This window comes from Antrostomus carolinensis, unplaced genomic scaffold, assembly GCF_000700745.2.
Source record: "Antrostomus carolinensis isolate BGI_N321 unplaced genomic scaffold, ASM70074v2 scaffold26290, whole genome shotgun sequence".
NCBI lineage: Eukaryota > Metazoa > Chordata > Aves > Caprimulgiformes > Caprimulgidae > Antrostomus > Antrostomus carolinensis.
Window position 1 is genome coordinate 14905 of NW_010289476.1, and position 26288 is coordinate 41192.

General features: G+C 49.1%; 2 protein-coding genes across 2 annotated transcripts; both read right to left on the reverse strand.

Moving 5' to 3' along the window:
• Positions 1-3713: 3713 nt before the first annotated feature.
• Positions 3714-8609, reverse strand: LOC104519631 (keratin, type I cytoskeletal 19). The gene is made up of 8 exons (XM_010170604.1): positions 8025-8609; positions 6955-7037; positions 6261-6417; positions 5815-5976; positions 5272-5397; positions 4934-5160; positions 4470-4615; positions 3714-3739 (listed from the first exon to the last, which is right to left on the reverse strand). Exons 1-8 carry the CDS (start codon positions 8607-8609, stop codon positions 3714-3716), a joined length of 1512 nt encoding a protein of 503 aa, XP_010168906.1.
• An 8297-nt stretch (positions 8610-16906) lies between these two features.
• On the reverse strand, positions 16907-19504 carry LOC104518904 (keratin, type I cytoskeletal 19). The gene is made up of 6 exons (XM_029085646.1): positions 18860-19504; positions 18401-18483; positions 17983-18139; positions 17724-17885; positions 17289-17414; positions 16907-17167 (listed from the first exon to the last, which is right to left on the reverse strand). Exons 1-6 carry the CDS (start codon positions 19502-19504, stop codon positions 16907-16909), a joined length of 1434 nt encoding a protein of 477 aa, XP_028941479.1.
• Positions 19505-26288: the final 6784 nt, after the last annotated feature.

A 26288-nucleotide genomic window follows, 5' to 3' on the forward strand; every position in this document is an offset into this window, starting at 1 on the left:
TGTTACTTATCCAGCAAAAAAAATCTCCAGCGGGCTGGAGACAGAGGCGTGGAGACACTTGCTCAAGTGATTTACCCAAAGACAAAGAGCATGCCTCTGGCAGAGTCTACAGTTGAACCTGGGTTTGCTGTATCAGACTGCGGTGTCTGACTGTCAGCTTGCCCTGCCTTCCAAGTTGTGCTCCACTCAGTCCCTAAACACAAAGGAGCAAAGCTCAGAATAGGTAAAAACTCTAAGAAAGTGGTTGTGCATAGGAAGGAATACCTGGATTTCATTACGAGGACTGGGGAACGTAATTGGAGTCAGGGTGTGGTGGCAAGAATGAACCGAAACTGATGTAATAGCTCATGGCTGGAAGCTTTGCCTGTCCTGAATGTGATTCTTCAGGAGTTTCCCAACAGCTGTGTGCAGCATCTTTTCTGAGTGAGCACACATTCCTCTCTGTGCTCCACAGTTATCATTTCAGCACATCAGGATAACGCAGGCAGAAACACGGAGTGACTTACTCCTCTGTGGGAGCGGAGGGTGTCTGCGTGCCTGTTGTGATGATTATTGCGGGGAGCAGAGACGATGGCTCCTGCTCTTCTGAGATACATCGGTCCCTCGTGGGCTGTAGCTTTATCCATTCGACCCACCTCTGTCTGCTGTGGCCCTCACCAGGCACCTTGGCTCAGGACCCTCTCATGGCACACGCTTGCTCTCTTTCTTGCTACTTTTCCTTTTTGTCTGCAGGAAATGGCTGCACTAGTTAAGCTGAGACAAAATTAAATAATTGCTTTGAAGACCTTAAAAAAATAAATGAAACTTTCCCTGCTGTTTTTGTTTGGTTATTTGAACTCATAAGTTTCCTGGGTCTGTCTCATTAGCACAAAGAACTATGGAAATCTCATGGAAATGTAGTTTCCAGCCCAAGGTTTGCAAGTCCATAATTTGCAGCTCTTTAATATGTGGGTTGTTTCCAGGGTGTTTTCTGCTGGGGAGCTGTTTATCACAAGCTACCTTCTCATGCTTTCCAGACACATCCCAACTTGTAGGCCCACAAACAACATCACAGTGTCTTAGGAGCTGAGTCTGTACACCCCTGGGGGCTTTCCACAGGCAGATTCATAAAGTCTGGATCATTAGAGTCCTTCTGGCCATGTCATTAGGTGTCTTTCACCTCTCAGGAATTTAGGACAGACAGCTCCTTCATGAAAATGTGTGCTTTGCACCTGCTGGACCTGGTGGGAAGGGTGGGAAGGCTTTTGATACGAATACAGGGAATGAGATGAAGCAGCTAGATGTCAGTAGCAGTTCGCAAGAGGAGACTAGCCCAGACCTGGTGGGAATCAGTTGGGGCTCCAAGAAGAAAGTGGGAAGCTTTTCTCTCTTGTAGGTAGCCTACAGTTTTCCAAGACTGAAAACTGGAAGAGCATCAGTACAGGAACTTTATATTTTTAGAAATGAGAGTGTGGGGACTGGTAGACTGGGAAGGATTGGGGCCAGAAAAGGCAGCAGTGGGTTATCTTACTTCTTTCTTTGCACTGAACAAGACAGGAGAAGACAAGGGGAAAGGAAAAGGGAATGATTTCCTTTCCGACTTCTCAGCCAGAGCTCTGGGAACAACTGGGACCTACACAAAGGGATCCAACCAATGCAAATTTCCCATTATAACCATAAGTATCTCTTTTGATCTCTTGTGAAGCATTGGCCTTATGTGTCTACTGAGGGCTTTCTGCGTCAAGTCTGTGACTTTCTGTAGGGCTGGAACAGATCTTTAAAGGGGACTCGATTTAGAGTCTTGTTTTAGAAGCTTTAACCTGTGGCCACTCTTCTGAGTCACTGTTGCAGTTGTTCCAATGCTGCATTTTCTTATTCTGCTCTAGCCCCTGGGTTTAGTGTCTGATAGATTAAATAAAAGAAATCCCACTGAGACATCTTCTCTCCACGGTCTTTTACAACAGGAGAAGGGCACCTTTCACATGATTGAGTTTCTTCAGGCACTTGCTACCTACAGGCCTACAGGCCTTGGAGATGCTGCTTTCCTGGAAGGTTTCAGGTTGTAAGTCAAGTCTGTTTCTGTAGCAACAGAGAAACTGGTGTCTAGATAAAAGGACTGTCACTAGAAAAGCGTGCCACACTGTACTGTAGAGATGGTCCTGAAGTGTTTGTGTCTTTATACTCTTTGTCCTCCTCTCCCAAGGCTGGCAGTTCCAAAACCTCCAGCTTTTGTTGGCAAAGGAATAACCAGGAGTTTTGCTTTGCCAAGTCACCTCATAAGCAAATATGACTCTTTCTGTAACAGCCACATCACAGAGGCAACAGCGGCTGTATCCAGCGCTGCTCCTACAGCTGTGAACCTGCAGGGTGGAGTGGACCCCTAAAACCCATCACTGAGTGGTTTTCTGGACCAACAGACAATTTAATGCTCAAAACACCCTCCAGCTCATAATGGAAAATTCTCCAAACCCAGAAGGACTCTGCAGGCTCACCGTGGCTGGTTCTCATGGCTGCACTCACCAGAAGTGCTCCAGGGCCCTGGGTTACCAAACCTCTGCCCTGGTTTTGCTGTGCAGCTCCGCGTCAGGACGCGTGCACGCGGCCATGCCAGTCCCTGCTGACTCAGCACCAGCCCCGTGGCTGCTGTCCGAGGGCCAGGGGAGGGAGAGGGCTTTGCCTTGCTTGTGAGGTGTAGGACGTGAGGGCTCTGTGTACCCAGGGGCCCTGGCTGGCTCTTTTCTCCATTGTGTGCTCTGTGAGCTGCACTTTTTCAGCTCCCATCCTGCCCTCTCCATTCTCCAAAGAAGGTGTGTTTAATGTAAGTCTGATCTTTCAGCAGTTCCTGATGTTCTGGTTGAAACTCTTTGAAATAGAAGGATGACCAGTAAATGACTCAGTCACTGTGTGAAAATAGATAGCAGATAAACCTTTTGCCTGCAGTCCTTTTCCCAGTGGGTAGGTCAGCACATAAGCCATGTCAGCAGAGATTGAATCAGTTGTGGAGACCAAGGTTTTTACTCTTCAACCTAATCTCAGTCTCCAGGCTGGATGATGAAGTATGAGAGGGCACAGCCCAGATGTGTCAGCGCTAGACTGGGGCTGAGACAGTCTGTCTCCAGATGTGCCATCACTGACTTTCAAAATCTTTCTAAAATTGTGTTTTAGCCCAATGCTCTGAGGGAAGCACATGGGCCTCTGCCTGCTCAGGCTGGCTGTTCATGGAGATCCCGGAGGATGTCCTGCAGGAACGGGCAGTGTGTGCTGCAGGCTTTGACAGGGGGACAACACACCCAAGGTCAGCGAGGCCATTCTCTGGCTCCCACTGGCAAAGCAGCTTTGTTCCCAGTGGAGTATGATCCTGACCAGTGTAGGTGACCCTTGTGCATGGATCAGCACCTGCTTTTCTAAAGGAACTCAGTTTCCAGACACAGGTTTCTTGATTGCATCAGGCAGAAGCAAAGTTTTATTAGAGAAGTGTTTTCACCAGCAGGTACATTAGTGATCACACTGGTTAACTCAATAGTCACGGGGGTTGGGCACACGCAGCAATACAGACTGGAAAAGGCAAATAGCAAAATAAAGCAGAATGTGGCCCAACGCTCTGCTCGTCCCTCTGACACGTTGCTTAGCATTGCTGAGTAATACAAAAGAGCAGAGGCAGACAGTAAATATTCTCTCTCTTTACCCTTGGCTCTGCTTCAGGGTTCTCTTGTCGGATATTCTCATTTCTCTGCTTAATCACAAATCCTTCTGCAAGGCACTGCAGAGATCAAAGGAAACATTACTTTGTTTAGAGCAAAAATAGATTCTTTCCCACACCGTCATTCAGCACCCGTGATCATTTCACAAGCCAATTCAATTCGTTTCAGATAAATACTGTCCCTTCCTGGAAAGGTCTGACAGTTGCCTGCCAGTCAGGAGCTGGCTGGAGCGTGGATTGTCCTTCTCCATGACAACACCAGATGGTGGGAGCTCCAGACATTGCACCAGCAGCAGTCTGGATGAGGGAATGGCATCGGGGTCCTCGCCAGAACAGTGCCACTGCTCACACCCCTTCTCCTGCACCACATCCTGCTGTATTTCTTTCTTTCTTTCTTTTTCAGTTTGGCTGGAAGTTTTCCCCTGAAATAGCACTGGTAATTTTCTGCAAGTATCCCCATGATTCCTGCTTTTTTATTTTTTTCCCCTGATTTCTGGGCACTCTGCTTTCTCCTGCTCTTTCCTTTCTCCCAGATTTCATGTCAACCCTTTCTCCTTGTTCTCTGAGGCTTCCTGCCTGCTGACTCTGCTGCTCCTTTCTGTCCCTCTTCCTTCCTGAAAGCACTCGTCGTAGCCGCTCCTCTGTGGCCTCCCATCCTGTATTTCCCAGTAGCCTCACAATAAAACTTTCAGACAGCAGCTGTAAGCTCTGTGGGAAGGATTTTGGTGCTGCCTGTTCCTGACATGTTAGAACAGACCGTGGAGATCTTGCAGAGTGTGGCAGTTCTTACCTTGTATCTCCGCAGCTGCGCAGGACGGCATCTGGGAAGATGATGTGTAAGTGTGGCTTGTTCTAATGATACCTCCTCCTCCTATTCCACTTGTTCTTGCAACTCCTCCTCCTAGACCCGCAGACTGACCAATCCCTCCTTGCTGACTGAGGGAACAGGAAAATAACATTTTAGTGAACAAAATGACAGATAGACCAGAACTAGTTTGTTCATTCTCCCTGCTGCTCTCGATCTCTTTTCCTCTTTGGCTTTAAATTGGCAGAATATTGCAGTGACCTTTCTTCTGGTGGCAATGGCTGGCACAGGGTAGGGAAGCAGATATCACCACTGACTGCCCCGAATGGGTCAGTGAGGGGGAAGGAGCCGTGCAGCGCCTCCACCTATTGCTTACTTGGCTTTTAAGTTAAAATACCCTGGACACAAGTATTTTATTGTCTTGTTTGGTGCATCTCAAGCCTACTTACATAAGGTCCTGCTGTCCACCCTCCAGCAGGCAGCGGTACGTATGGATCTCCTGCTCCAGACGGCATTTGACATCCAGCAGGATCTTGTACTCTTGGTTCTGGCACTCCATTTCTGCACGCAGATCAGCCAGCTGCTGCTCCACGCACGTGATCTGGCTCTGGAGCTCAGCAAGGTGGTTGTTGTAGCGACATTCTGTCTCAGCCAGCGAGGATTCCAGGTTGTCCCTCTGAGGAGTGACAATACAAATACAGCCATGAGAAGCACTGCTTTTAAACTACAAGTTCTTACATCAAAGTGTAACTGTGACAGCTGAGCTTCACAGCAGCTCACCACCCACCTGGCTGAGCTGAGCCTGGAGATCGATCTCCAGGGCTTGCAATTGGCGTCTCAGTTCAGTGACTTGATTGTTGCACGTCTCCACCTCCTGACCGCTTGTGATAACCTCTCGATTCACCTCCTCAATCTGGAAATCACCAATCCAGAATAAAGGTGTTCAGGGAATGTGGAATGTAAATCAGATTATGAGGGAAAGGGCAGAGAAGAACATGAAATGAGAAAGGTTTTGGTGAACTCTCATCCTAACAGAGTGTAAACCCTGCTCGTCAGTCCTCTTGCTCTTCCAGTTGTGCTGCTGTCCCATCCTTCTCACTGCTCATTGCTTTGTAAAGAGTTCCTGCCTCAAGTCTCACTAACACGTGGCAATTCCTGTCACCCCATGAAGAGGACGCAGAGTGGCAGGATCTCCCGTGGCATTTGGTCAATTTAAACCAACACTGAATGCTGTTCAGTATGTTGAGTGGTTTTAGCCTCTAATAAATCACTGTGGAGCCATTGCCTGGGTGCTGCCCTGGGAAGGTCAGAGCTGTGTAAATTTACTCACCTTGCACTCATACCAATCCTCAACTTCTTTGCGGTTGCGTTCAATCAGCGTTTCATACTGACACCTCATCTCCTCCAGGATCTTCCTGAGGTCTGGGCCAGGGCAGGCATTGACCTCCACGCTCACATCTCCAGTCGATTGTTTCCTCAGACAGTTCATTTCCTGGAAACACCACCCAGATCATGTCAATTTTTCAAAAAGAAGGAAAAAATGGAGGGGGGTGAGTTCCCCTATAGGGAAGAGCAGAGCCCCAGCAGAGACTCTCTCTGCAGACTCTCTCAGACTCTCTCTGCAGTCTGAGGAGACTCACAGCTCCTAGTTCACACATATCATCTCCATCAACCACTTGCCCCCCCACAGCCAGCACCCCAGGGGTGGGGACCACAGAGAGGGAGGTAATGGGCACTGCGTGGATTAATGCTTGACACGATGGGGCAAGACCCTACCTCCTCGTGGTTCTTCTTCAGGCAGCAGAGCTCCTCCCGCAGCGACTCCAGCTGTGCCTCCAGGTCAGACCTGCACAGAGTCAGCTGGTCCAGGACTTGGCGGAGACCGTTGATGTCAGCCTCCACGCTCTGGCGCAGGGCCAGCTCCGTCTCGTACCTGCCAGTGAGGAACAAAGCGAGAAAGAGCAGTCAGTGTCTGACACCACCATTTGACCATCCATTTTTTCTTACAGTCTTCTCCTAACCAGCCTAACAGGACGCTAAGGAAAATGGTCTGAGGCTTGTTCCCTCAAATCCGCTCTCAGTCTGCCTTCTCCGGAGCTTTTCACTGGGCTGGAGGCGTCACTCACCACCTTTCTGTGCTCCAACAGGAAAAACAAAAGCTTCCCCTTTGAAAGACACCACGTGCCAGAACAGCAGCTCAGGTGAACCCACGCTGCTCCCTGTCTGCAGATCCCTCCTGCTCTCTGAACAACTCTAACCTCCACTCAAGAGCATCTTGTTGTCCCAACCTTTCCATCCTGGAACGGCCGCTCATTAAGGCAGCTCTAGAGGCAATGACAGAGCTTTTCTGCACAGCCTAGAGCCTGTCCTCACCAGAGCATCCCAGCAGCCTTGTCTGGGAGCTCCTCCTCACCAGCTCCACGAGCAGGAGCACAGTGGCAGAGGGAGGGGACAGCTGAGGGACACTCACTTCACTCGGAAGTCGTCGGCTGTCATCCGACTGTTATCGATGTTCAAAATGATCTTGTTGTTGTCTATGGTTGCGCAGACGATCTGGAAAGAAAGAACATTTCCTCCTGAATCTCTTCCCTGTATCCTCAGGCTGAAGTGTTGTACCCACGGGCTGGTGCTGCCACACCTCACCTCCTTCTCATCTCACCTCCTTCTCTCTCTCTCTTTTATTTTACTATTTGGCAGCGGCACGGGGGAGTTGAGGAGAGCAGCAGCCACAGGGGTGAGTGCTCAGTGAAGTGCAGTGAAGGACTTAAAATGATAAAATCCACAGTTCAGATGCAGTCAGGGAGGTACAATTAGTGTCATCCAGCACCTGCCACATTCCACCTGACCTTTTAAATCTAAATCTTACCTTCGTGGACAGGAGATTTAAAAGCTTTGTTTCAAGACTTAATTATAAGTCTCTCTCATTCTGTTTCCTGGATTCTTTTCACTTTATTCTTCTTTGTGCGTTGACATCCTAGAATTGTTGCCAAACACACTTTGCAAACGTTTCTAATTTGAAATTGCACATTCGAAATGTGTTACTGCAGTGCTCTCTTTGTTCTTATTTTTAATTAGATGTCAGAGATTTCCCAATTCTGTAGGAAAGCGTAAACTTGTATAAAAAGGAAATAACATTTAACTGGAATTCTGCAAGACTGATGAGAAAATAATATAAATTTGGGCAAATTAATGCAATCCATTATTTATTTCTCTTTTATTAGCTTTCTTGGCATGTATCTATTTACATGCCTTGGCACAAACCTAGTTCAGAAAGACTGCTGAGCCAATGCAGATGTATTCCGTGAAGATAACATTTTCCCCTTCAAACATGCCTGATGGATAAAAGCAATGGAAACAGTCCAAACACTCCAGGTTTTACCTGTGAGCTCCAGGGATTTCCACAGGCAGTTGTCTTAATCCTTGTTTACAAAAAGCATTTTATACAACAACGGAATGTTACTCTTGATAACCGCGTGCGGTTGTGAACCAGCACCATGGGAGAAGCTTACGAGGGAAAAAGCAGCTGAGAAATGATGTTACCTGATTTTGAAGATCTTCTATTTCTTTATAATAGCAGCTGTAGTCCCGTGGCTCACAAAAAGGGCCCTGTTTGGCGTACCACTCCCTGATTCTGCACTCCAGGTCAGCGTTTTCTTGTTCCAGGCACCTCACCTTGTCCAGGTAAGAAGCCAGGCGGTCATTAAGGTTCTGCATGGTGACCTTTTCGTCACCAGAAAGAAGAATGCCATCACCAGCAAAACCACCTCCAACTACCCCTCCACCAAGACCAATACCAAGGCCACCTCCAATGCCACCGCCAAAGCGAGCGCTGCCACCGCTGAATCCGATGCCTGAACATCCTCCGAGGACAGCGGCTCCTAAGCCACCTCCATAATTTCCACCAACCAAACTGCCAGTGCTCAGTCCTCCTCCGTAATTCACACCACCACAGTAGCTTCTACCAGAAAACCCTCGGCTACCACCTATCCCACAAGTCGTGTATCTCCCAGAAGAGACTGAGGAGATGCGTGCTCCTCCACCACCACCACCGCCACCGATAACACAGCTGCCACCACTGGTCCTGCCCCTGAGAGAGCCAGTTGTCTGCTTAATACTACAACTCATTTTGAGGACAGCTGCAGCTCCAACCCAAAGCCCAAAGCAAGATGCACAGCGTGATATTGAATCAGACTGCAGGGTGGTTGTTGCCGCAGATCTCTATTTATACCTTCCCAAGGGGGTGTCACCTATAGGGTGTTTCTTCTTCCCACGGGGCTGGCTAGTCTTGCTGTTTATGCCAAGAATAAATAGCCCATAGGCAGTTTCCCTCTAGAAATCCCAGTTCACAAGGAAGATACTTTACATGTCAGCAGCTTATTCCAAAAAGTAAAATAATGTTTTGTGAGTCATCAGCTTTTTGTATGATGCAAACTTTACAACAAGTCAAGAAAAAAAGTTGCCCTAGATTATGTACAAAGAAGAAACATTGGTATTTATAACATCAAAGTGCCTTTTATCTTTTATTAATTTGTATTTATTTTATTCTTAGTCCAATAAACATTTTTCTATCACATGCTATGCTGGAGTACCTGGAACAAAAATGGGAAATGAATATAAATTCTCACTTCTGAAAAGCGTGAATAATAGTGACTGTAGTAGTGAAAGGCCCAGGGATATGGTGGAGTAGATGTCTGTCACCTGGCACAGTGACACACAGTAGGTCTGGTACTTGCTTTACTGTGAGATTTCTTAGATGGCTGCGGTAATTCCCCCGTGGGTCCAGTTCCCCATCTGTGGCGTGTATTTCTCTGGTCATGCAAATACAAGAAGTCAACTTGCTCACCGTCTGCACAGATCAGGCCTGCTGAGTGTTCTGAGTCCTCTGTGTCGAGGTGTTGCACAGTCTGAAGTGTACGGAGTGCCTCTCTGGAGTTATTTTTCAATTACTGTAATTGCTGTCCGTGCTGCCTCCATTTGTGGTGATCATAGATAAAGAAGGAGATGACAGGACAGGGAGTATCCATGGGCGATATATCCAGTTCCCTGGATGGACCGAGATGTGGTCCCGCAGGTCTTTGCCGTTATTGAGGTTGTGCTGAGCACAAAGTGAGGAGGAGAAAAGCTTTCTGCATTTCTGACCCGAGGGTTGTCAGAGCAGCATCAGGCACTGGCACAGCCCGGCCAGCCATGGAGCGCGATCTCCAAAACCAGGCGAGCAGGCGCCGGAGGAGCGTTGGGACAAGTGGCTGTGCCAGTGCAAGTCTCCTTCCCCAGCAGACTGTGGTAATGAGAAGATGTTCTGCTCTCCAGGGGACAGAGGCTTCTGTTCCCTACAGGGTGGAATTTCCAAGCCACCCTTACTCAGACGTGACCTTTGACTCGAGTATGTCCCTATTTATCGGCACAGTTGTGATAAATCCTCTTTGGTGGCGAGTGTGACACCTGACAGGGAACCCTGAGAGCAACCGTCACCTCCGGGCAGAGGGACAGAGCAAACCTGCGCTCAGCCGCCTCTCGTTTCCTCTGGGAAGGCATGGCATGTGTGTGGGTAGGTGGCTTCTGTCACCATGGTAGGAGAGTGTCCCCAAGCATGTATAGATGTGATCATCTCTCACCAGCATAAGCTGGGACTCTCCACTCTCCAGTGAGGTAGTTTATTTCTTTACTTAGATCAGAAATGATAAAAAGACGCCTACTCCAGGCTGGCAGCATCCTAGAATATTCATTATTCGTGTGGTGCAGTGAAATAACTCGTTCAAGGACAGAGCCAGAGTCTGCTCAGACAGCAGTGCCTGAAATACAAGTCCATCCTCCCCCCAGAAACCCACCCCCTGCGCTCCCCACACAGCCTTGGCTCACAGCAGTGAAAATCATGAGCAGAAAGGAGGATAGGGAGTAAATCTGGCTTTCATCCTTCATTTTGAGGAACATAATTGAAGACAGGGTGTGGTTGTAAGAGCCAAGAGAAATTAATATAATGTCTGGATTGCTTGGAGCTTGGCTTCTGCTGTGTAGGTTTTCAGAATTACCTCAGAGCAGTGTGCAGACAGCACTGCTCTGGGCTGAGGTTGCCTTTCCTTCCATTGCAGAGTCTTTGGTTTAGGAGGAGACACCTCAGATACTGGACATTTCTCTATAGGTGGGCACGGAGCACCCACACCTACTTCTTTCATCAGTTACCTGATAGGATGAAGGAACAGGTCTTGCTCTGCAAAGAAACTGGTTTGCAGCATTAAATGACCTTTTACAAACGTCCTGGCTGAAAGGTCCACAGGCAACTGAGTCCCATTTTACCAGCAAAGGTCAGAAATAATCCAACTTCTTCCAGAGGATTCCTATTTGGGAGATAATTACACTCTTTGGAGCTTTACTGGGCTCCTGCCAGTTTCACTGGGATGTGGAACATGGGACTGATACAGTAAATGCCAGTCCCTGACTAACCAGACTGTGTTTTAAAACCAGTTTGCTGTTTTCCTGGCTGTGCTGGGTCGCTGCAGCTGTGTTTGCTGGCAGGAGGGCAGCTTGCACGGCCGCGTGGTAGTTTCTCTCCAAGCAGGGTGGGATTGCCCAGCTCCCCACAGCCCTGTCCAGGCTCGGGGGCTTGGCACGGAGTCTGCGGAGACGTGTGAGTGGGTTTGCTGGCTGGCTGGCTCTGCTCTCTCGGGCAGTGAGAACACTCCATCAGTACCAGCTCTTTCCCCCACTAAACTGACTCCTTAAGCTCCACTTTTGTTATTATTTGTGTTCCTGTAGCCTTGGGACATCACCTTGGGGCAGAATGATGTGTAGGAAAGGACTGTGCAAGGCTAAGACATAAAAATGTCCCAAAAGGATTTACAACCGAAATGTAAGACAGGAGGAAACAAACAGTTTGTACAGATGGAAGGAAAGGAAACAACGACGGGCGATGGGCCAGCGCCATGAGCCCTGGTCTCAGCACAGGGTCAGTGCAAACGCTGCTTTGTGGGCACTGTGGAGAAGATGAGAGATCTGAAAGTGGATGAAGAGGCAATAAGTGTGACTAGGGACAGAGCGATGGGCAGGAGACGGCTGAGGATGTGACGTTGCGGGCAGTGGCGTTCGGTCCTGCGGGACCCGTGACCGTCCCTGTGCACAGGCCGTTTGCCACAGGCCAGCCCGTCCCCTCCACGCTCGGCTCGCTTCACTTATCAAAGCTGATAATGTTTTCTTGTGTCAACTACAAGGGTGTGTCTGATCTGACAGAGCTTTGCTTTCATAAGCATTGCTTCAATGATGTTTGTGCAACCACACTGGAATATGATTTTATCTTGTCACTTATAATTACCATTAATAATTTGCATAATAGCCATTAGGCATCACTTATTAAGCATTTCTTTGATGTGATACCGAGCCGGCTCCAGACCTCATGCTCCCATCTTTCAAACGCAGACCGTGACTTTTTTTTTCTGGCTAATGACTCACTGGTTTATAGCCCCGTGTTTAGCAAAACTCCTGTAAGGCAAGTGAAATAATTATCACAATGAGTTTGGTAACAGCGTGATCCCAGGTCTTAAATACGCCTCAGAGACCAAGGTGATTACTCTGCTTAAGTTTCTTTCTTGCTGACTGTTCACATCTTCAGACCACCTCTGAACGTTTGCTAGTGATGAAGTTCAGCAGAACATGGAGGTGGACAGAACCAGATTTCTTCCTGCTTAAGCTCACAATCTTCCCTGTGCATTTCATGAAGGGTTTTAATTTCCTTCCAGTGCCTACCAGACAATGCCAGTGCAGCCAGACTTCCCGGCACTTGCATCTCTGGAAGCACTGCTGATTATCATGGCAAGGAAAAGTACAAGGAATTTGTATTAGGAGAGATGGGAACAATGATGTGTGAATGAAACTCCAGTGATTTCACTCCTGCTCGAGCAGTGCAGGGCGGGAGGGAAACCGAGGCTGTAGCCTGTGGTCGGTGCCGGCAGAGCCCTGCGGCTCCAACCAGAGCTGGCAGGCAGAGCCGGGGTATTCAGGTGCTTCCTGCGCTCCCACACCATCCAGGGGTGCCACAGAGACAGGCAGCCAAAGGGGGGGGCCAGCCAGAGCCTCCCCAGAGCGTCTTCTTTTTATCATCATCTCATACTTGTGCTAAGAAGTCTCTTAATTTCAATGCACCTTCAATAGGTGGCTCATACCGGCGGCTTAAATGATATTATTGAGTTTAAATGATATTACTGAGTGCACTGAGCTGAGAAATCTCCCGATTGATTATCACACTAGTTTACTCATCTACATAATTCTTTATAAACGTTGCACCATCCAGTAAACAAAAATAGAGACCCCACAGAGAGCTACTGTGGGTGTGAGTGAGACTGTTCCTGTCTGCAGATTTCATAGAATAAACTTTTAGAGCGAGGTTATAGTTTGTGCCTCACACCAGAGTGTGGTTTACCATCAGAAAAGCATCGTGCCTGCAGTCAGGTGTGATCGCTTGTGCGATGCGGTCCCTCACTCCCGGCTGATTTCCAGCGATGGCAATTTGCAGAACTAGTCGTTTTATTTATCTCTCTTCAGTGATGTCTTAAAGCTCTGGAGTGTTCACTCCTCAGGGGTTTTTCCTGACGGGGTAGTTCACGTGTGTCTGTGCTCCCTGTAAGACACAGACCATGTCTGCTGGAGCAGTGGCAGTTACCTGTCCTCTCCCTCCGCTGCTCGCAGTGCCGACAGCCTGCACTGCCCAGCCTGAGCGCTGACAGAGCACCCACTCGTGCTCTTTTTATCCTTAGATTTCTCTCCCAATCTTACACCTCCACCCTAAGTCTCTGTGTGTCTTTATCATTCTCACTTTACAAGATTTTCACATTAAAAGAGCAAAGAATGAGCTCTTACAAGCGGCACTGCCCGTCTGCCAGTGTGAGTGGCTGCCTGAGCGGAGTACGATGGAAGTTCACCTGCAGTCCATGTCCCAGCTCACTCATCCTGTTGCCCTGTGCACTGCATCCTCTGCATCTCATTTATCTTCTCTTCCCCATCTCTTCCACAGCCACCATTTCCTGTCACTGTCCGGGTTATAAACTCATTGGGCAGGGAAGGTCTCGTTTTATTTCTGCGCGGCATTTAATGCGGTGGCCTCAGAGGTTCTGTGTAACCACTGAGGCTGGTTAAATAATACAGAACTGCTGGAGGAACAGGAGATACAGAACTTGGTAGAGAAAGTATTTAACAGGGAACCTTGTCCAGAAGCTCGTTAGAGCAATTACCCCTACAGGACTAACAACTGTCTCTTGCCTGGACGGAGACGGGAGAGGCCATCCCCAAAGGGACAGCTGGAGCTGGTCCCTGGGGTGCTTCACCCCGGCCCCTGTGCTGGTGGAGTCCTAAAGGGGTGATGTGCAATTGGAATGGAAAGTGTGGAGCACGAGAGGTGCCAGGTGAGCAGACAAGGCTCTGTGGAGCCAAGAGACAGAGCAAGGTACAAAAGTCCCATCTTTGCTGAGATTTGTGCCAGTAGCTCTGTGTGGTCAAGCTCTGGCTTGTCCCGTGTTGTCATTCCAGAAACTTCTGAGCTGTTTCTTTCTTTTGAAATAGACACTAATTCAGACTTCTGGGATGTCCTGAAGCCTTCTCGGTAGAAGCTTCACATTAGACCTCTGCGTAGGGCCGGTCACCAAACCCCATCCAGGGTTTCCTCACAGACAAAGGCTGGAGAGCCTCGTGATGAGGAGCAGAGCGTGTCAGCGCCGTTCACAGCCCGGCGCGTCTGCTGGGTACGGGGAGGAGGGACAGGCTGGGTCTTGAGCCTTTGCTTGCACAAGCAGCAAAATGCAGTTGTGTTCCTGAATGCATTTGTAATTCCTTTCTCTGTGGTAATGAAATACCAGCATCTTTTTTTTTCTGGCTGTTTACTGTATCTTACTTTTAAAAAAATTCTCTCCCACATATTAATTTGTCTCACCCTTTTATCTTCCCACATGCTGCCAGCTGGTTCTTCCTGTTTGCCTTTTTTTTTTAAATCCATTTAGAGGTTCTTTATTTAGCATTTTCTCTGGGAATTGTTTTCCTCCACCAGAAGGGTGTGTCAAGTCCAGCAAAGCCTTGCTTTCAAATTTACTGCTTCAGTATTATTTGGGAAAACTTGTTGTTCTTGATTTTATCCTGCTACTGCACATTCATAATAACTCAAAGGTGTTGTGTATTACATGATATTATATTATATTGTATTAGCACACGTCTACTTCAATGAAAATTCAATTTTCACTTAGAAGTCTCATTCAATAGAGGATGGTCAGTCAGACTGACTTGAACTCTTCCCCTGCCCTCTGTCCAGCCTCCGTGAATGTTTCTTTCCTCGTCACCTTCTACTTCATATCTCAGCTTATGCCTCCTCCTCTGGCAGCAAACATCCTTCCCCCAGCATCAGCTGGTCCCTTCCTCCCTCCTCTGCAGCCACTGAATCCCACAGGAGCAGCTCGGCAGATGGGAGTGTTGCTTATTTTTCTTTTTCCCTTGTAATGGTTGCTTTGTGGATATAGATCAAAGGTGAATTTCTAACCCAAAGTGTGTGATAAACGTAACTATCTGCCTAACAATTTTTTAAATACTTTCATGTTAATTTCCTCGTAGAAATTATTTCTCATGTTCAAGGCTATGTCAGTAGTAGCAAAGTTTTATTAGAGACAAGCTTTGGTAGCTGTTAGACAACTGACCACAAAACAGATCAGCCCAACCAGTGCGTGGATCAAAGCAGCACCAGAGGATGAAGAGGGAGGGAGGCAGCGTGGGTGGCGGGAGGGCAACTGTTGAGCAGAGCCCCATCCCACTGGGGCTGTAAGCAGGACTGAGGACTGTCAGGTTATTTTTGCCTTGCTTTTTCCAGATGGTTTGTTCTTCGAGAGAGCTCAGGGGGACGTGCAGTGGGGCTGGCAGGGAAGCTCTCATCTGCAGGGACCTGCTGAGGGAGGGCAGGAAGCGTTATTTCATCAGGGGTTTCCTCCACATACCCCTCTGGCTTTCTCTTACACCCCGGTGCTCTTGCACTGACCTCTCTTCCCCTCTCCTCCCCAGCTTGCTTCATTTGATGTACTTGTTGAAAGGCTCATGACTGACTGGTTCCCCCTGCCAGTTCCTCATTTCTGTGCTGTGCTGAAAAGTCTTCAACACATTTACTGCCAGTGGCCCCCGAGTGTCAAACATTGATAAATGCCCCATGGCTGCTTCCCTTCCTGCCACAGCCCCACTGATCCCTGTGCTCTGCCACCGACAGTCACAGCTGAGATCCTGCACGGCTGACCCCCTGCACTGCCCCTCTCTGGGAAAAAGGACCCATCTCCAGCCCCTCTTCGCTGCCCTGAGAAGCCCTGAGGTCTCTCATCCTCCTCTTCCCCAGGTACAGAGAAGGACTAAAGAAGCAACTCACAGTCACGCTCACGGGCTCCCAGAGGACACCTCACCTTCCAGATCCTCACCGGAGCGCGCGGGCTCAGGGCAGGCACGGCTGGCACAGGCTGGCTTTAAGCCCACCGCTTCTTCCAGCTGATGGTGCAGGGACTCCTCTTCCCACTGTCCCTCTGTGGAAAGGAGACAGCTCTGGTAACCAAAACCCCCAGGATCTGCCTCTTCAGTCACTACTGGCCATTTCCCCTTGGAACCACGAGGGTCATTAGGAGCAGCAATTAGCACATCCTCCATCCTGCCTGTCTGCTGACAGCTTTTGCTTTTCCATCTTGACACACTCAGGATTACCGGAGGCTCAGAGACAAACTCTGCCGGTGTCGTTTCATCCATCGCAACCGGCATTTTGGAATGAGAACTGATTTTTCTTGTAACTCATTTTGGACTGGGGAGTCCAGGAGAGCCCGTCTCAGGGCACCACCATTAAAACAGCTCTTCTGCCAAACTAAGGGGGTAGGTGGGTGCTTGGGCCGGTTGTGTGGGTCTGCAGCCATTTATGAGATTAGCAGCACGCCTCAGCATTCCCAAATCTCAGGGGATGGGAGGCAGGGAAGAGCCAACTGCTTTGCATACAAATTAAATTTCCCAAAACTTTAATTAAAATTGTTATGTGAAACTGAAAATGTTTAGATAATTTATTGTTTCAGGTAATTTAACTGCCAGTCCCTAATCCTGTCTAGCTGTTCCAAAGCCAATAAAACTCAGGTAAATGACAGTGTTCATGAGATGCCTTGCCCAGCTCGCGGTGAAAACCGCCCTTGAAGAATGCTGCACCCTGCCCAGGTGACAGGGACAGCTCTGGGGCCTCTCCCAGCCACCCTTACCAGCCCAAGAGGGGGAAACGGTCCCTGGCTTCAACCCGGGACATTTATCAGAGGGCAAATCCTCAGATGCCTCGTGGTTTGCTAATTGGCCCTGCTGCTAACAGGTCACTACTGGTTCCTCACCACAACGTTGGTTTTACCACTGGTATAATGAATTTTCATATCCCTGTCAGTCAAAGCACGGAGATTTTACTGTGCCCAGGTCTGTCTGTAGCCTGCGTACATGATGTCCTGCTGTCCCCCCTCCAGCAGGCAGTGGTAGGTCTGGATCTCCTGCTCCAAGCGGCATTTGACGTCCAGGAGGGTCTTGTATTCCTGGTTCTGGCACTCCATTTCCGCTCGTATTTCAGCCAGCCGCTGCTCCACGCAGGAGATCTGGCTCTGGAGCTCAGCCAGGTATTTGTTGTAGCGACATTCAGTTTCCGCCAAAGAGGATTCCAGGTTTTCTTTCTGAGAAAGGAAACAACACGAAGGAACCTGGGTGTGCTGCAAGCACAGCCTGTCTGGTTACAGGCACGACTCTGGGGAGAGCTGGGGACTCAGAGATGTGAATCCTAACGGCATCACCTACCATGGTGAGCTGAGCTTGTACATTGATTTCCAAGGCCTGCAGCTGACGTCTCAGCTCAGTGACCTGTTTGTTGCTTGACTCGATCTCCTGGCTGCTTGTGATGACCTCCAGATTCACCTCCTCCACCTGCAGAATTAGAAAAGAGCAGCCCTTTCCTCACCTCCCCACCGCATCCTGTGCACTGCTTGTGCACGCCCTGCAGTGCACCTGAGGGCTTCCCAGTCTGAAGCCCCTCTGTTTATTCCTTTGTGACCCTGTGACACCATGCAATAGCCCCTCTGCCATGACCAGAAGAGCAATGAAAGTACAATGAGATGCTGAGCACATCCATGACAGAATTGGTGGTATTTAGACATCACCAGTAGATGTTCTTAATCTCTCATTTTCCCTTTTCCCCAGCAGGCAGAGTAGGCTGCGGCTCTGCACACACAGTACCTTGCAGGCATACCACTGCTCAGTCTCTTTGCGGTTACGCTCCATCAGCGTTTCATATTGGCACCTCAGATCCTCCAGGATCTTCCTCAGGTCTGGTCCAGGACAAGCATTGACCTCCACACTCACATCTCCAGTCGCCTGTTTCCTCAGACAGTTCATTTCCTGCAGAGAATACACACACCATGTCAGTCATAGTGACAATCAGGGGACTTTGCTTCTGCTTTCTTCTTCTGTCTCTAAGCGTGAGGGGCAACCTGACCTCCTCATGGTTCGTCTTGAGGCAACACATCTCTTCGGTCAGAGCCTCGCACTGCAGCTGCAGGTCAGTCTTGCAGCTGGCCAGCTGATCCAGCACAGGACGTAAGTTGCAGATGTCTGCATCCACGTTCTGCCGGAGACCACATTCGGTCTCGTACCTGAAGCCACAGGCAACAAAGAAAGGTGACATGTCAGTAAACCACGGCGAGCCCTTGAGTTGAGCTTGTGGGGAAACAGTTTATGACCAAGTTCTTTTGTGTCAGGCATACAGCGCCAGGAACATTGCCAGTGCCATCCACACCTTTCAATTTAACACGGCAGCAGGACAAGCAGAGGGTCAGGATTCCCCCATCACCGCTGCTCACTGACCCTTCCATGGGCAGTGGGAACCCCTCGGTCCAGCACAGGCCCGTACTCACTTCACTCTGAAGTCATCAGCAGTCATCCTGTTGTTATCAATATTCAGAAGGATCTTGTTGGTCTCCATGGCTGCACAAAGGATCTGGAAAAAAAAATGCAAGAGAGAAATTCAGGCTTGTGGCTTCTTCTGGCTACAGAAAGTCCTGGAGGAAACACCTACCTGGGGTCATGCAACCCACTTATTTTATAACTATTCCCTATATTGGGATTATTGATCAGTTCAGTGGCATTGCAATGTGGAAACCTGCGTGCCAGCTTGGTGGAGCAGGCTGTACTGAAACTCCAGTTCTCAGTCAATGCCGCCTCCTCCTCCCTCCACCATCCATTTCATATGAACTATTGCTTGTGGGCACAGCCAGAGACACCGATACTGCCTCTGCCATTTGACGTTGCTCTGTCCACATGTGAAAGCAAAGCCTGAAGAAATATTAGAATTTTCTTGAAAAACAATGATTTACCTGGTTTTGAAGGTCTTCAATTTCCTTGTGAAAGCAGCTGTAGTCCCGTGGTTCACAGCTGGGCCCTACCTTGGCATACCACTCTCTGATCCTGCACTCAAGGTCGGCGTTGTCTCCCTCCAGCAGCCGCACCTTGTCCAGGTAGGAGGCCAGGCGGTCGTTGAGGTTCTGCATCGTCGCCTTTTCATTGTTAGCAAACAAGATCCCATCACCACAACCAGCACCAGCCCTGGTGAAACCACCACCGATGCCTCGAGTGCAGATGCCTCCACCGCCGAATCCAAGGGTAGAACAAGCCCTCTGGGTAGCTCCAAAGCTCCCACCAGCAGCACTGCCGACGTTCAGCTGCTTCCCAAGCAATCCCTCGCTTAAACTGCCACCAGAGAAATTGACAACCGCACCGCCCAGGTCATAGGCAACGTGTCTTCCTGAGGAGGCGGAGGAGACCTTCCTTCCACTACCAGCCGCAGAGCTGCCCGCGCTGCTCCTGCCTTGGGAACAGGTGGTAACGACCTGCCTGACGGCACAGCTCATGATGAGAGCACGAGGACACAGCTCCGCGCCCAAGGCAAACTGCACAGATGGCTGTGGGATCCAGTTGTGATCCCTCTGTCCCCACAGTCCTCTATTTATACCATTGCTCATGGATGTTGCCACCGGAGAAGGGCTGTTTGTTCTTCCTCCTTGTGACCTGGCTAGTACTATGTTTTTTTTTTCCAGCCGGAAATATTTCCCCAAAGGCATTTGTCTCCAGAGATCCCACAACAGAAAGGTGCTTTGGTTAACAGAAGCGTGGTTCAAAACTACATCAAAAATGTTACTTCCTGAATCATCAGGTCTGACTTGTGATGACAACTAAACAACAGTGACACAAAAAACTACGATACTCGAGAGTGCCCGAGGAATGAAACATCAGAGCAATTATCCATCCCTGACGTGGGCGAGTCTACCCGGAAAGTGAAAGCTGTGGGAAAGCCGTGGTGCTATCTGACAGAGCCCGTTCCACCCCAGCGTGACCCGGAGCGAGGGTTCCCCCTCGCCCACCTGCCCTGCAGCCCCTGGGACCAGAGCCAGGATTCCCCCCAGCGAGGGGCCGTCCTGTACCACGGGAACATCAGTTGAGTGAGAACCTGCCGGGATCTGGGGCGTCAGACCTGGAAATGCTCCAGAAAAACATTGCACTGGAGGTACCAGTGGTTATTTGTTACTCCTGCGTGCATCAAAACATCCCGGCTCAGAGGGAGGTTCCACTGTGTTTGTTTTTGCTGCTTTCCAGGCTAGACAAAATATTCAAATATTTATCCAAAAAAAAGAGAAAAGGCTATTTCCTGAGTGCCAAATGTTGCAGTTAACTGTGAATATTCACTGCCAAGAGAGGGCAGCTCCATAAGATGTTTCATAAGATTTCTAAAATAGTAACATGGATCATGTCAGAAGCAGCCTGATCCTGTACAGCTCTGGCCCAGTTCCATGGAAATTCTCCAAATATAATCTAGAGGAAATGTGTTAAATTTAGAAAAGATACTAGAAAAGCTAATTTTAAAAAAGATATTAAACTTGTTTTTTAGTCTTGCAATGCTGAATTGAGGCAGAGAAATAATTAAAACGTTTTGTCATCTGAATCTTTCATTTTATTAATAATATTAATCCAGCCCTGCTAATATTGGCTGACTGTCACCCGTGGGTTGTTCAGCATTGACTTGGGCATCCAGGTCACCTGGACACACAAAGGATGACTCAGGTGCCGCCTGTGTTAGAAATATTGCTGATGCCATTGGGGTAAGTTCATTAGTCTTGATTTTATCTTCACCCTGCGAATCCAGAACACCTTAAATGTGGTGTGGATTCTGTGTCAGTCTGTCCTTTGTTCCAGCCATAATTAGCTGGTGCAGCCTGTGCCATGGTGCCATGGCTGCCTCGTCACTGCCAAGATCCTGAGTGGCACGGGCAGGATCCGACTCCTCTGCCCTGGAGCCCAGCCCTGCTGCTGCTCTCGCTGCTGGAGCAGGAGTGAATCAGGGGCACAACTGGTCAAAATTTCTCTTTTATTCCATAGAGGAATTGTAAAATTAATGCAAACCTAACATTTAATTTCATTTCATGGAGAAATACGTAGTCCTTCATTTTTCAATGAGAAAAATTAAAAATTTAATAAGTGTGGTTTTTTCAATTATTGAAAACCAAGTAGAAATGTCCACGTTTCTTTCTTGCTTTTTGAACTTCAGACCCTGCCGTAGGTCTGTGTAGCCAAAGGGGATTAGAATTTCTGTAGTTTTTGTAAAGGAGAAAATTAATTTCCCTCTTGGTTTTACTGGCTTTGTGTGTTCTTCATGGTAGCTTTTTTTCTTTCCAAAATTTGAAATTTTTATTAAAACCAACTCTTGCTTTTACACCAGAGCGTACCTTGAGACCCACCAGCAGTTACAATCCTCATTTTATTAGAGGAGATTTCCATGTTTTTATGAGGAGATCTGTTAATGATGGTATCTACATGCATAATGGCAGGCTCTTTCCAGAATTAACTCTTCTTGACTTCCAGACTGGAGTCTACAGACGGAAATTTGCTCAGCACAGCCCTGTAGCCAGCCACGGGCGATGCCTCTGATGAGCCGTCCTTGCTTGACTTGGGAGCTCCTTGGAGGCAACATTGTGCCCCGAGGGAGTCAGTGGAGAGAGGAGCGATGGCCCAGGAGGATTTCCTGGCAGGCAGTTCAGCGGCAGCCGGGCAGGCCTGACAAGGAAAAATTATTACGTCAAGTAAGAAATGAGCAGAAAAGCCTCCCCGAGGCCAGGGTGCTGCTCCCATTTAATCAGCTTTGTGCAAAATGGAAGGAAAGGAATTGTGGTGGAGCTTCACATTGACTCGGGTCCTGTGCTTTATAGGCGGGAGCATCCCCTTTATAGGGGATGGGCACTGTGGAGTTATTCCCAAGGGTTGTTCCACACAATGATAAGGTTCAAAAGAGCAATGGAAATGAGAAAGAAAGATTAGATTTCCCTGGCGGGGAGTCCTTTGGTAGTCTCGGGATATTTTAAGGCTCAGGACTGTTCCTTAAGCTGTTGCATACAAGGTACAGAACCTACAATGTGCCCCCAAGAAGGAGATCCAGCATTTCACGTTATTCCAAACGTTCCCTGAATCACAAGCTGGTTTTATGCCCAAGAGAACTTCCCTGGAGACGTGGTGACTCAGACACGACAGCGAACCCCAAGTCCCTGCGGTGCCCAAGCCGCCGTCCAGCACCTGGCCCGACTACCAGCCCCGGCTTGAGCAGCCAGCAGGGAGTGCCCGGGGAGAGGAGCCGGGAGCCGGGCACTGCCTGGCATCCCAGCCTGGGCTGGTGTGTGCCCGCAGCCTGTGCCGGGCTTGGAGAACCTTGTCAGGAGGCCCCGAGACAGCGGTGGGAACTACAAGCAGCCCCAGCTCCCATCTGCTCATCAGCAGCTAAATTGCAGTGTTGCACCCATGGAAAGTTCTGGTGTTTGCTGGTTACAAAGCCTTTGCTTATCTGACGCGATGTAATTGTCACTCCACTGCCTCTCGGCCTGTGATTGGCGGCACCGAGCTGATCTCCATCTCGCTGGGGACGCCGGGCGCTCCAGGGTTCTGGTCTCAGCTTTGCAAATCACTCCAGGCAAATCCTTCAGCTTCTCTGCGTCTCAATTTCATCTTTGTAGGATGGAAACAATAATAACAGTAATTGTCCTTCTGAAGGGCCCTGTGAAAACAACTGTCTGATGTGAACACGGAGCTTTAGAGATCAGGAGCACGATGCTCGTTTTGAGTGGCACTCACTGCTGATATTCTTGCTGTTACATATTCAGTTTGACACTGGCACATCCTACATGTTTCTCTCTGTGACTCAGCTGATGAAATACCTGTCAAGGAGGTTCTTGGTTTTCCATTTTGGTTTTGTTGTCCATTAGTTTCACCATTTTTCACTGAGGACTTGCTTCTATAACTGCTTGCTGAATCCTAACAAGGCTGTTCTTGTGCTCACATCTTGCAGAAAATTTGATAAATGCTCTCCAAAACCAGTGTTTGTCCTTCTCTCAGATGACACAATTTGTCTGTGTTTCACAGGTACAAACTGTGTGTAACCAAAGAGCAATAATAAAAAATCAATTGCTTAATAGGTGTGTGGTGTTTTCCTTCTGCAGCACAGTGTGATGGAACAGTGATTCCTCGTGCTGAGCTCGGGCTTCTCTCGTGTTTGTGACACGGGTTATGCAGAGCTGCTGCAGAACCTCAGCCTTTTGGATGCAAATATATGTTGGTGAACAAGGGAAACTGCTGATAAGATCCTCCCAGGGGAACTGAATCAACTGGGCTTTCCAGCAGCTCTCCCAGCTTGTCTCAGTAATTCATTCCAGGCTGAAAATGACAGATGTAAGTGGGTATCTCAGCCCTGGGTGACAGGTATCAAAGGTAACTAAATGTGCTGCTGGATGAACCTCTCCCACGTGTCCTTCTGGCTGCAGAGAGGCCGTGCCTCACTGTGCTGCCGGCAGAGCCACTCCTGGACTGGCATCTTCTTTTAGCCTCCTCCTTATGTTTAATCCATGTTTGTGATTTTCAGAAAGCCTTTCTGTATTCGTACACCTGGGGCGTTCTGCAGATGTCTCGACCTAAAAAACTGTTGCTTATGACTGAAATATAACCACTCTTTTCTGATGGCAAAAAAATTCTGATTTACAGCTTAATCAGAATTTCCAGCCTGCACCCTCGCCCAGTGCCTTAAGGTCTGAGACAGCTTGATGCTGAGGTACATTTTTGCTTAGTCTAGTTTTGATTTGTGAGATGTCTGTAGCTCACTTCCCGTTTCTTCAGGGAAGGACTGTTACTCCAGCAAAGAGAAGAGCGTGACAGTGACCTCTGCACTCTGGTCTGTGTTGCATTTCTACCCTTTTCTGTAATTGCTGAACAACAACACAGCGTGATAACATCTCCTCACACTCCCTGTTCTAGAAAGACCTGGCAGGTTCCCTACTTCTTCGATCACCTTCCCTCTTTGCTTGTCTTGTCATGCCCAGCATGGCATCATCAGCTCTTTCCAAGAGTCTCTCCAGGCCAGGGAGCATGCCTTTGTGATTGTCCCATCAGGACTGTCATGCCTTTGTGGAGGCTGAGGGAGAATGAATCATCAATAATAATCCAAGAGACAAGCGTGCTTAACTTCAGCCACAGAAGCCTCTTGGACATCTTTATGAGCCAAGGGAAGCTGATTTACTGCAAATATTCCCTTTTCCTTTTGCCTAAGGCCCAAGTCTGTATTCTTGAGGTGAGTGATGAACATGAGGCCCTGGTCCAAGGCTGGACAGAGCTCCCAAGCACTGCTGCCTGGAAATCACAGAGTTGGATCTAAGTGATTCCATCAGGCTTTGGGGTCTAAAAGGATTTCCTCTCCTACCTAACCCACAAGACACGTTCAGTGGGTGTGCGACCAGCACAGCAGCATTTGGTTCCTGTGTCACTCTCCAGGAAGTGAGTGGGCAAAGACAAACCTGGCAGTGGGCAGCAGAGCACAAGCTGCCTCAGCAAACCCCGAACGGCAGCTGGCCTGAGGCCGGTGGTGATGTACGGAAACTGCCTCACGTGTTTCCAGAGGGATTTCAACAGTGATTTACTAGATGCTGTAGTGATAAAAAGTTATTGCTGCTCATCCCTCCGTGGATTAAGCAATGGGTATTTTAGAGCCTGTGAAGTGCTGGCCTCAGGCGCCGTGAGATGATCTGTGTGAAGTTTGTGCCTAACGGTGGGGTTGGAGCCAGTCAGTAGACAGAGGCTGTGTGTAGGATTTGCCAACCACTCTGATGTTGTTCCCCTCTCAGAATGGTGCTCATGACCTTGCTGGAGTCATTTCAATTCAACTTACAGGAGAAATAGATTCTTTATGACACCAAGAGTGAGAGAACTCAGCTCTGTTTTCTTGGCTTCAAGCATCAGTCGTGGGGCACGTTGGCCTCAAGCACCATCCTGCCACCGTTCCCTTTGTTTTGTGTTGAACTTGTCTGGTTTGTGTCTCAGTCAGTCCCGCGTATTTACGAGCAATCAGTGAGGTACAAAAAGCTGTCTCTCAAATAATTCTTGCTCCAAGTGGAACCCATATCCCTCATTCCCCTCCTCTCGCTGGCTTCTTCTTGTGGTTTCTTAGGACTTTCCCTGGCACAAACACACAACCCTGAGGCTTTGAGAGATCACGTATCAGTGACAGACAAGTCTGCAGTTGCATGAACAAGGAAAAAAGCTTTATTAAGTGTGTGCAGAGTGCACGATGGCACCCGCCTGAAATTAGGGTAAAAGAGGAAGGAGGAGCAGATGGATGAAGCTGGCTGCTTTCTGTGGCACAGCCCCTTCACGTGCGGCCTCAGACAGCGCTTGGATCAGCTCGCCACTCTCTGGGGCCTGGGCTGGAGGCTCCGCAGAGCTGCTCGCCCTCCTAGCGCGTGGTGAGCGCAACCTGCTCCCGGGAGGAGACCACCTTCCCGTCCTGCACCTCCTCAACGATCGTGCGGACCTGACGGGACGAGGTCATGACTGCGAAAGGAAAGCGGAGGGCAGTTATTCAAGGGGCAGGAAGGAGGGAGATTTCTTAAGGCATTATCAGATGTTGCATGTTCTTAAGGGAGATGTGGGAAATTCCACAAGGTGCTGGAAAATGTGGTTTTAAACAACCCTGCGTTGGCTCGGGAGAGGGAAGAGCCAGGCTGAGGGGGAAGCTCACACAGGCAAGAGGCACACTGCTGCAGTGAGCGGGGTCACTTGATTTTTCCAGTCGATGGAAACCTGGCACAGAAGCTGCTCAATCACAGGGACCGTTTAGGGCAAATCGTGTGAGGTGTTTCCCTGCCCCGCAGCCGTTCCCTGTGGTTGGCCGTTGTAAGAGGCACACAGGCTCTCGTGAGCCCTGTCACTGGTGCAGCCAGCGAGGCAGCACAGCGCGCCCGGGGAGGGATTTTCACTCCATCGCTTTGGCAGCTGCTCTAACAGCAGCTCTCAGAGCTGTTTGTCATAAACCTGTGAAGCAAGACAGGTTCTTACCGTCTCTGCCGGAGTGCGAGGACATAGCGGAGGAGTACTGGGAAGAGATACTGCAAGAAAAGGGGAAAAGCAAAGAGAGGTTAGGGACAAAATCCTGTTTTGTTGTTACAGGGGCTCTGTGTTTGGGCAGGAGGAAAACAGAAAAGTCTCGTAGCAGTTGCTAAAGGCGCTGCTCTGCTCGGTGTCTCCTGGAGGGCAGAGGGGCCGCAGCCCCTTCCAGCAGGGAAAGGTGCCTGTACAGCACCTCGCTGCAGACAGAACCCTGGGCACCCGTGCTTGGTGTGAACGGAAAGATCAGCCCTGAAAGCTGCAGCTGGACAGAGTCCCCAGGCAGCACAGTCTGTGTCTGTTACCCGTCTCCTCCCAACCCGCCCTCCCCAGCGAAGC

Coding starts and splice junctions, on each gene's coding strand:
- LOC104519631 (XM_010170604.1), bottom strand. CDS start 8,609: ATGAGTTGTAGTATTAAGCAGACAACTGGCTCTCTCAGGGGCAGGACC. Junction 6,418..6,954: donor GCCGACGACTTCCGAGTGAA/GTGAGTGTCCCT, acceptor CCTCACTGGCAG/GTACGAGACGGAGCTGGCCC. Junction 4,616..4,933: donor GGTGGACAGCAGGACCTTAT/GTAAGTAGGCTT, acceptor CTGTTCCCTCAG/TCAGCAAGGAGGGATTGGTC.
- LOC104518904 (XM_029085646.1), bottom strand. CDS start 19,504: ATGAGCAATGGTATAAATAGAGGACTGTGGGGACAGAGGGATCACAAC. Junction 17,886..17,982: donor TCAAGACGAACCATGAGGAG/GTCAGGTTGCCC, acceptor TATTCTCTGCAG/GAAATGAACTGTCTGAGGAA. Junction 17,168..17,288: donor TACAAGCTCAGCTCACCATG/GTAGGTGATGCC, acceptor TTCCTTTCTCAG/AAAGAAAACCTGGAATCCTC.